This window comes from Arachis duranensis, unplaced genomic scaffold, assembly GCF_000817695.3.
Source record: "Arachis duranensis cultivar V14167 unplaced genomic scaffold, aradu.V14167.gnm2.J7QH unplaced_Scaffold_215208, whole genome shotgun sequence".
NCBI lineage: Eukaryota > Viridiplantae > Streptophyta > Magnoliopsida > Fabales > Fabaceae > Arachis > Arachis duranensis.
Window position 1 is genome coordinate 1 of NW_026264696.1, and position 10,532 is coordinate 10,532.

Below are 10,532 nucleotides of genomic sequence, written 5' to 3' on the forward strand. Positions count from 1 at the left end.
TTTATTTCATGTTAAATGTATTGCAGACTGGACACAACAGTCGTAGCTGTTCCAAGAAGAAGGAGGCAATGGCTGGGAGTGTGCATGGTCCGACCCGACCCGAAGACCCAGTCCGGCCTCGAACAATTTAGGGGCTAATTTGGTGTGATTTCACCGGGTCTAGGGTAGGGTAAGGGTCTCAAAAATAGACCCGATCATTATTTTGGGTCGATTCCGGGCCATGGCTCGAACTACCCGAAATCGACCCAGTGGCCCGATCATCATATACAATTAATATTTTGTGTATTAGTGATTGATGATGGCTATTCTTATATGAAATTTAAGTATTGTAAACCTTAATATTTTGTGTTATTAGTTATTATAAGATTATAAGTTAATGTTTTATGTTTAAAATGCATAAGATTTTAGACTAATTAATACATAATATTGTGTTATTTGTATTGATTTAAATATTTGGTGTTATTAGACAATATTAGTATTGATTATGGTTATGATTTAATTTTAGAGAAGAGTTGGTTCTTGTTATATTTTTCTAAGTGAATTTTACCATGTCAAATAATGATTGGAGTCTTAGAAATTTGGATATTTTCACATGCTTGCTTATAAGAAGGTATTAAGGTAATGTAATGTTAACAGCCTGGTTTTCACCCGATTTTTACCCGGTATAATCGTGGCCCGAAAGTGTATATGTTTCATCGAGTTTAGGGTTGGGTTCGGGTCTAATAAATAGACCCGGTTTATATTTTGGGTCGGGTCTGGGTCACATTGAACCCGGTTTCACTCAGCCCACGCATACCCCTAGTGCTGGGGGACAAAGTTCAAGTCAACACCCAACTGCTGAGGATGACGGGAGGAGGCGGCAAGACTAGAAGAGATGTTCTAGGAGGAAACTCTAGAAGCTCTTGACGCAGCTGAAGCAGCAACATCTCAGCCACCACCTGTAAGTCTAGTGATGTATTTTACAACTTCATTTTACAAGTTCTGTTTAATCAAATCACTCATATGTGTCTACTGTTGTAGGAGACCATCCCAGTTCCTCAACCCGTTCCTAATCCAGTGAGATCTCCTTCAACTAGGCCACCAACTGCAAAAAGGCCACCAAAGAAGAAGAAGAATTTGCGAAGACCACCACCAACTACTCGGCAACCACAATCTGCTCCAGCAACACCAACTACTACTAGTCCATCACCCCCGGCCTCTGATGTGCCACCCATTGTGACACCTCAAACCATGCAAGCTGCATCCCAGGACACTACTTCCAGGTTCATGGAATTCATGACAACTCCCACAGTGAGAGGATCAAGCTCAAGTAGGTGGCCGCAGCCTGCCTTCCGTCCACCACCAAAAAAGGGTTCAACAACTGCACACTTGAAGGAAGGGTCAAGCGGAAGCAGCAACTCCACTCCAAATCCATGAAGCAAGAGTCTTTACATGGCAGTTTATCTTACAATTGTTGGATATGTCACATACTATACCTTCAATTGCTTATGTTTTGATTTTCGGTATGGGTGCATACTTGTAGTTGATAACTCATACCTATAACTTGAACAATTCAGTAACTCAATTACTACGTACTTATGAGGTTATTTTGCCCGTCTTTCATGTTATTTTGGAGCAGAAAGTAAAAAAGACTTGCAATTAGTAATAGATAACTTCTGCAAGTTACATATCTTATAAAACTCTATTTGACATTTTCTTGATTCCAGATGTTTACAAATGACAGATTCAGAATCGAGCATGGGTATTTTTGTCATTCTCTAACACTAACAACTACTTAGGCTCAAAACCTCCTAAGAATCAGATACAAAGTGCAGACAACGTTACATACCACCACCATTGACATAATCACAAACCAAAACCTAAGTTTACTAGCTTCAGCTTTAAACTTCCCTAACATCATGAGCATCTTCACTTCAGCCTCAGCCTCATTAACGTTTTCCTGCATCTTTCTTTCTGACAGTGCTCTCCTCAAATCCTCCCACTGCCCTTCGATTTCATCTACCCATGCAAAGAAGTTGCAGTCCAAGTTCTATCCGTTGCAAAAAAAAACTAAAAATCAAATGCACATTCAACTCACACAGAACAGGGTGTACAACGGGTTACCTTTCAATTGAGACAACGAACGAACCACCTCCCAGGATTCATCGCCATCCCTGGTTGTAACAGCGTCACCCGCAACCCACAGAAACATCTGCCATTGAACTTCCTATCATTCACCCGCTTTGAAATTGAACTTCCAGACACACTACCACTACTATTCGAAGGTGGAGTAAAGAGTCTTCGCCTCGACATTGGTATAATTTCAAAGATTTGGGTGAATCTAGGGTTAGGGTTCGTCTTTAGGATGGAACAAGGTTTGAATTTGGGAAATTTTGGGGTTGAGGATACATTATAACGGTCACACAGCTCAGCAATCCACGTGTGAAGCCCCCTAAGCCATGTCACACCATGAAGTGCCACGTACGTAGCGTTACTAACGGAGTCAACGCCGGAATAAGACTTGGTTAGTTTCGTCCCACGGATGTCACGATTGATGGTTACATTTGGTAGTTTCTTTCTTTTGTGGGTAGATTTCTCGGCGTTTCAACTTCCATGGGTAGAAATGGTACTTTACTCTATATTAAAAAGATAGAATCTTTTACTAGAGGAGCACGAAACAGAAAAAGAGTGCAGGACGGGTGAAGAGCGCAGGGTAGGGAAGGAGCGCTGTAACAAAGAATGAATGTGAGATGTTGCGGACTAGAATTTATGAGCAAGTGAAAAGTTTGATAGAGTAAAATTTATGTTTCGAGATAGATATATATTTAAAAAGTATTTTGAGATGTGTCAAAATTTAAAAAATTTAAAATTAAATTGTTGAATTTTAATTTTGTTTAAACTGTTTCTTAAATTTATATTTTAAATTAAAAATATTAAATCTATTTGAATATGTTGTTTTAAATTTAATTATTTTAAATTAGTATAATAAAAAACTGTGTAAAGGATAAACTTAAAGGATAAATTGTATTGTTATTAAGTATTGTTAGGTTTACTGACACTAAAAATTAGTTTGGATTGACTTTTTTTAAGTGAAAAAAATATTTTTTTAAATAAAGTACTTTTATTCAATTTCAAACTTATTTGGATATGTTTTTTAGAAAAATTACTTTTATTAAAAAAATAAATTATTTATTTTTTCTAAAAGCTAAATATACCTTTTTTTTAAAAAAAAGATATTTTTAATACTTGAAAACTCTTTTTAAAATACATGCCTATCCAAATATTTGATATTTTTTGTCTGTTAAATTTTAAAAAAATAAAAAAATAAGTATTTTTTTCAAAGTCAATTCAAACTGACCATAGTTCAAATATATAGTCAACAAAGCTTGAAAGGTAAAGACAAAAAACTAAAATAAAATAAATAAAAAACAGATGATTAATTCTATCACTGTAACATTTATTTTTCAATGATGTTTATTTTAAAAATAAATAATTATTTATATTTTTTAGTAGTGTCTTTCGAAGAAGTGATTTGATTTACGGTATAATTTTTAAATTATATTCAAGATACATCTAAAATAATAAATAATAAATAAAATATATTAAAACACATCTAAAAATACATATAATATAAATTTTTTTAGTAAAATCAAGCAAACACATCTAAAATAATAAATAACAAACTAAATATTTTGTAAACACATTTAAAATTATCAAAAATCATAAAAAGAAGGATGTGAAGATAGCAGTTATTATTTAGCTATAATAGCTTTAAAGCTATTCTTACAAGATGAAGTTTTTTCCCTCAAATACAAACAAGAATATATATTAAAGAGTAAAGTACTATTTCTACCCATAGAAGTTGAAAACGCTGACAAATCTACCCACAAAAGAAAGAAACTACCAAATGTAACCATCAATCGTGACATTCGTGAGACGAAACTAACCAAGCCTTATTCCGGCGTTGACTCCGTTAGTAATGCTACGTACGTGGCACTTCACGGCGTGACATGGCTTCATACGTGGAGATTATAATTACAATTATCTAAAAATATAATTGGATTTCAAAATTCTATTTAAAAAAAAAGGGAAATTAGAATTGAACAGTTATCATAGGAACACCTCTTCGCGCGTTTCACATAACAGAGGGTAGAGCCCTAAGAATACACTGTTCATCTTCTCCACTCACATAAAATCTCTGGTGCCGATGATAATTTCCGTGTTGAAGAGAGGGTGCTTGTTGGTGTGGATCGTGTCAGCTGTTGGAGTTGCGTGGTGTCATTCATATGTAAGTAGTAACCTTTGATCTCTCTGTCATGGTTTTATGGATTTTCGGTGCATGGTTGTGGATATGAGGTTTTTATTAGGGTGTCTTTGTAGTGACTATGATGTGGTTGTGAATTGATTTTTTTCTGTATATGTGTGTTTGCAGATGGCAACTATCCACATTACGTTAGTCATTAGTCACAGAAAAAATTTGAAAAGAGTGAAGATGGCAAACTGGCATCTGTTAGGGGTGAAAAAACAGAGATTGAACAAGTGAATGTGGATACCCTTACCAAGTTCTTCATGAATGACCTAGTAAAGAATATAAGGTACACTGATGTGAGCGAGCTTTACTGGCTTGAACCTGGGAAGGAGTTGGATGATGGGTTGAGGTTGCTTAGACTAGACATGGATGTGGTGAGTATGTACAAAGCAGCAATTGCTAATGGGAGGACAGTTGATGTGTTCACTGAGCATCCAGTTAACCTTCCTGAGTTCATAGAAAAAAATAATGAACCTGAACCAGAGCTTGAGATAGTAAATGTTAATAGGACCCCAGTCAAGCACAGAATCAAACAGCGTGTTAGGAGACCCCCAACACCAAAGAAGAAAGAAAAGAGACTGGTGAAACTGAGTAAGAGTGTAGGAGGTGTGCCTGGACTAGATGCTCAAACAGAGGATGATGTGGTAGACAAAGACGTCTATCCTACCACAAGAAACACACAACAACAAGATATAAGCAATGATCAACTAAATATACCCACCCATTCACCAAAGATAACCTTCGATGAGGCACCAAGGATCATTCAGCTCCCAAATGCACCCACCAAACCCAACTTACCTCCATATCAACCGCTGGAGAAGACTCCTCCACACCCTGAACAACCAAATGTGTCAGCTGCAAGTGAAGAAACTGGAACCAAATTCTAGTTTCTGCGGAGTCAGTGGCTCCCACTGTTGATAAAGGGCCTGTAGAATCTGTTGAAATTTTTACACAATACATCCCACAGCCTTGTCAAGAACCAGAGTCTCAAGAGCAGAGCATTCAAAATGAAAAAGAAACACTCGGTAGTGGTAGTCAACCCAGCAGTTCACATCCCGAACCAGATATAAATCCAGATGTGGGTGGTGGTAGTCAAAAGAAGAGGAAGAGATGATCAACAGTGAGGCCTCCACCTTCAGGGCAAACATTCATACCTAACCAGGATCCAAACAAGCATCCTTCATTTTTTATACCTATGGAGGGTGAAGATATGTCAGAGGCAAGTGCAGGGATGCATTGTTACGAGTCGGAGGAGCTAGATTCTATTGCAAGTGATGATGAAGACGGTCAGCATGCAGCATTTCCTCAAGCGAATCCAGATGCTCCAGTAAGGGAAGTAAGGTTGGAGGTTGGCATGGAGTTTGAAAATCTGGACCATTTCAAGAAGGCAGTTAAGAAGTTCAACATCAACATAGGGCGAAGCATATTCTTTCCAAGAGTGGATTCAACTAGGTGCAAGGCCATATGTTATGATGAGAGTTGTCCATGGCAGATATACTGTGCAAAACGGTCATTTCCATTAAGCTTTCAGGTGAAAACGTTTGTGAATGAGCATACCTGCAGCAGAGTTAATAAGAATAAATCTGCAGATGGTAAATGGGTTGTAGAGGAGCTTGAGGACAAGATCCGTGATCATCCAGACATGACTCAAAGGCAGGCACAAGATTTTTTCAAAAAGGAGTATGACGTGATTGTGAATGAAAGGAAGATATACAGGGCCATGGTGAAGGCCAAAGAACGAATAGAGGGCTCAGAAATAGCTCAGTATGCAGTTCTTAGGGACTATGCTAATGAAATTATGAGGACCAACCCTGGCTCCACTGTGAGGATTAGTACTGATTTTGTTGAAGGGACTGGGCATAAGTTCAAAAGGATATATATATGCTTGGAAGGGTGTAAAAAGGGTTTTTCGAGTGGCTGCAGGCCCTTTATAGGGTTAGATGGAACTTTTCTAAAGGGATACTACCCTGGCCAGTTATTGACTGCAATTGGTCATGATGCCAACAACCACATATACCCTATATCGTATGCTGTTGTAGAATGTGAATGCAAGGATAGTTGGAAGTGGTTTCTCGAACTCCTACAAGAAGACTTAGGTGACGCTGCAATCAATGGAATCAACTTCATGTCAGACATGCAGAAGGTAAGGGCTGAATTCGTGTGCTATGTGTATGTGTTCACTTTTAGTTTCTTACAATGTATCATGCATACCTCTTGCTGTCATAGTTACTAACCTTCATATGGTATATTGATATAATTGTGCTGCTTTTCTCATCTAGGGCCTCATCCCTGCTATGCGTGAAGTGAATCCAGGAGCACATCACAGATTTTGTGCTATGCACATTTGGCAGAACTTTAGAAAACAGTGGGGGGATACAGAATTAAAAATTGCTATGTGGAGATGTGCCAAGGCCACAACCTCCCAAGAGTTCAATGCTGTACTGGATAGGATCAAACGGGTTAATCCCCATGCTTGGAATTATCTAAACAGGATCCCTACAAGTCAATGGAGTAGGAGTGGTTTCAGTGAATACCCAAAGTCTGACAACTACACGAACAACAATTGTGAATCATTCAACTCTAGGATAAAGAAAATGAGAGGGAAGCCTATTATAACTATGCTGGAAGAGGTGAGGTGTTATATGATAAGCATAATTGCAAGAAACAAGAAGGCGTTGGTGGGATATAATGGAGTAATCACTCCTGTGCAGCAGAGTAGGCTGGAAAAAGAGAAAAGGGAGAGCAACAAGTGGCGGCCTTTTCCCACCGGAGATGATCCTGGTAATGTGTATGAAGTACAGTGCCTGCCACATAAGATTATGGTGGATATAGAAAAGAGGACTTGTTCCTGCTAGTTTTGGCAACTGACTGGCTTACCCCGTGGGCATGCATGTGCTGCCCTTGCATACTAGAATAGGAGGCCAGAGGAACATGCACAGAACTGACTCTCTATGGGGGCATATAATAACACATACCAGTTCGTCATCCAGCCTGTTCCTAGTCAAGAATACTGGCAGCATGTTGATTTACCTCCTATATTGCCCCCAGTATACAAGAAGCAGATTGGGAGGCCAAAGTTGAAAAGAGACAAGAAGAACGACGCCCCAAAAGAACCCACCCCAGATTCTCATAGGGCCCCCAGAAAGTGTGGCCCCATCACCTGCAAGTACTGCCTAAAGGTAAACCATAATTCATATGCTCATATTACTTGTGCTTTCAATGTCCACGTTTATTTCATGTTAAATGTATTGCAGACTGGACACAACAGTCGTAGCTGTTCCAAGAAGAAGGAGGCAATGGCTGGGAGTGTGCATGGTCCGACCCGACCCGAAGACCCAGTCCGGCCTCGAACAATTTAGGGGCTAATTTGGTGTGATTTCACCGGGTCTAGGGTAGGGTAAGGGTCTCAAAAATAGACCCGATCATTATTTTGGGTCGATTCCGGGCCATGGCTCGAACTACCCGAAATCGACCCAGTGGCCCGATCATCATATACAATTAATATTTTGTGTATTAGTGATTGATGATGGCTATTCTTATATGAAATTTAAGTATTGTAAACCTTAATATTTTGTGTTATTAGTTATTATAAGATTATAAGTTAATGTTTTATGTTTAAAATGCATAAGATTTTAGACTAATTAATACATAATATTGTGTTATTTGTATTGATTTAAATATTTGGTGTTATTAGACAATATTAGTATTGATTATGGTTATGATTTAATTTTAGAGAAGAGTTGGTTCTTGTTATATTTTTCTAAGTGAATTTTACCATGTCAAATAATGATTGGAGTCTTAGAAATTTGGATATTTTCACATGCTTGCTTATAAGAAGGTATTAAGGTAATGTAATGTTAACAGCCTGGTTTTCACCCGATTTTTACCCGGTATAATCGTGGCCCGAAAGTGTATATGTTTCATCGAGTTTAGGGTTGGGTTCGGGTCTAATAAATAGACCCGGTTTATATTTTGGGTCGGGTCTGGGTCACATTGAACCCGGTTTCACTCAGCCCACGCATACCCCTAGTGCTGGGGGACAAAGTTCAAGTCAACACCCAACTGCTGAGGATGACGGGAGGAGGCGGCAAGACTAGAAGAGATGTTCTAGGAGGAAACTCTAGAAGCTCTTGACGCAGCTGAAGCAGCAACATCTCAGCCACCACCTGTAAGTCTAGTGATGTATTTTACAACTTCATTTTACAAGTTCTGTTTAATCAAATCACTCATATGTGTCTACTGTTGTAGGAGACCATCCCAGTTCCTCAACCCGTTCCTAATCCAGTGAGATCTCCTTCAACTAGGCCACCAACTGCAAAAAGGCCACCAAAGAAGAAGAAGAATTTGCGAAGACCACCACCAACTACTCGGCAACCACAATCTGCTCCAGCAACACCAACTACTACTAGTCCATCACCCCCGGCCTCTGATGTGCCACCCATTGTGACACCTCAAACCATGCAAGCTGCATCCCAGGACACTACTTCCAGGTTCATGGAATTCATGACAACTCCCACAGTGAGAGGATCAAGCTCAAGTAGGTGGCCGCAGCCTGCCTTCCGTCCACCACCAAAAAAGGGTTCAACAACTGCACACTTGAAGGAAGGGTCAAGCGGAAGCAGCAACTCCACTCCAAATCCATGAAGCAAGAGTCTTTACATGGCAGTTTATCTTACAATTGTTGGATATGTCACATACTATACCTTCAATTGCTTATGTTTTGATTTTCGGTATGGGTGCATACTTGTAGTTGATAACTCATACCTATAACTTGAACAATTCAGTAACTCAATTACTACGTACTTATGAGGTTATTTTGCCCGTCTTTCATGTTATTTTGGAGCAGAAAGTAAAAAAGACTTGCAATTAGTAATAGATAACTTCTGCAAGTTACATATCTTATAAAACTCTATTTGACATTTTCTTGATTCCAGATGTTTACAAATGACAGATTCAGAATCGAGCATGGGTATTTTTGTCATTCTCTAACACTAACAACTACTTAGGCTCAAAACCTCCTAAGAATCAGATACAAAGTGCAGACAACGTTACATACCACCACCATTGACATAATCACAAACCAAAACCTAAGTTTACTAGCTTCAGCTTTAAACTTCCCTAACATCATGAGCATCTTCACTTCAGCCTCAGCCTCATTAACGTTTTCCTGCATCTTTCTTTCTGACAGTGCTCTCCTCAAATCCTCCCACTGCCCTTCGATTTCATCTACCCATGCAAAGAAGTTGCAGTCCAAGTTCTATCCGTTGCAAAAAAAAACTAAAAATCAAATGCACATTCAACTCACACAGAACAGGGTGTACAACGGGTTACCTTTCAATTGAGACAACGAACGAACCACCTCCCAGGATTCATCGCCATCCCTGGTTGTAACAGCGTCACCCGCAACCCACAGAAACATCTGCCATTGAACTTCCTATCATTCACCCGCTTTGAAATTGAACTTCCAGACACACTACCACTACTATTCGAAGGTGGAGTAAAGAGTCTTCGCCTCGACATTGGTATAATTTCAAAGATTTGGGTGAATCTAGGGTTAGGGTTCGTCTTTAGGATGGAACAAGGTTTGAATTTGGGAAATTTTGGGGTTGAGGATACATTATAACGGTCACACAGCTCAGCAATCCACGTGTGAAGCCCCCTAAGCCATGTCACACCATGAAGTGCCACGTACGTAGCGTTACTAACGGAGTCAACGCCGGAATAAGACTTGGTTAGTTTCGTCCCACGGATGTCACGATTGATGGTTACATTTGGTAGTTTCTTTCTTTTGTGGGTAGATTTCTCGGCGTTTCAACTTCCATGGGTAGAAATGGTACTTTACTCTATATTAAAAAGATAGAATCTTTTACTAGAGGAGCACGAAACAGAAAAAGAGTGCAGGACGGGTGAAGAGCGCAGGGTAGGGAAGGAGCGCTGTAACAAAGAATGAATGTGAGATGTTGCGGACTAGAATTTATGAGCAAGTGAAAAGTTTGATAGAGTAAAATTTATGTTTCGAGATAGATATATATTTAAAAAGTATTTTGAGATGTGTCAAAATTTAAAAAATTTAAAATTAAATTGTTGAATTTTAATTTTGTTTAAACTGTTTCTTAAATTTATATTTTAAATTAAAAATATTAAATCTATTTGAATATGTTGTTTTAAATTTAATTATTTTAAATTAGTATAATAAAAAACTGTGTAAAGGATAAACTTAAAGGATAAATTGTATTGTTATTAA

At 38.5% G+C, this 10,532-nt stretch overlaps 3 protein-coding genes across 3 annotated transcripts; all 3 read left to right on the forward strand.

Annotated features, from left to right (window-relative positions):
- Positions 1-1,020: 1,020 nt before the first annotated feature.
- Positions 1,021-1,416, forward strand: LOC107472629 (gibberellin-regulated protein 14-like; the record flags this gene model as incomplete). The annotated part of the gene is made up of 1 exon (XM_016092134.1): positions 1,021-1,416. A coding segment is annotated over one exon (396 nt), but the record flags the coding sequence as incomplete, so codon positions are not given.
- Positions 1,417-5,483: 4,067 nt separating this feature from the next.
- LOC107472631 (uncharacterized) lies at positions 5,484-7,143 on the forward strand. Its single transcript, XM_016092135.1, has 2 exons — positions 5,484-6,431; positions 6,568-7,143. Exons 1-2 carry the CDS (start codon positions 5,484-5,486, stop codon positions 7,141-7,143), a joined length of 1,524 nt encoding a protein of 507 aa, XP_015947621.1.
- A 96-nt stretch (positions 7,144-7,239) lies between these two features.
- On the forward strand, positions 7,240-8,932 carry LOC107472632 (extensin-like). Its single transcript, XM_016092136.1, has 3 exons — positions 7,240-7,467; positions 7,543-7,596; positions 8,537-8,932. Exons 1-3 carry the CDS (start codon positions 7,240-7,242, stop codon positions 8,930-8,932), a joined length of 678 nt encoding a protein of 225 aa, XP_015947622.1.
- The last annotated feature ends 1,600 nt before the right edge of the window (positions 8,933-10,532 follow it).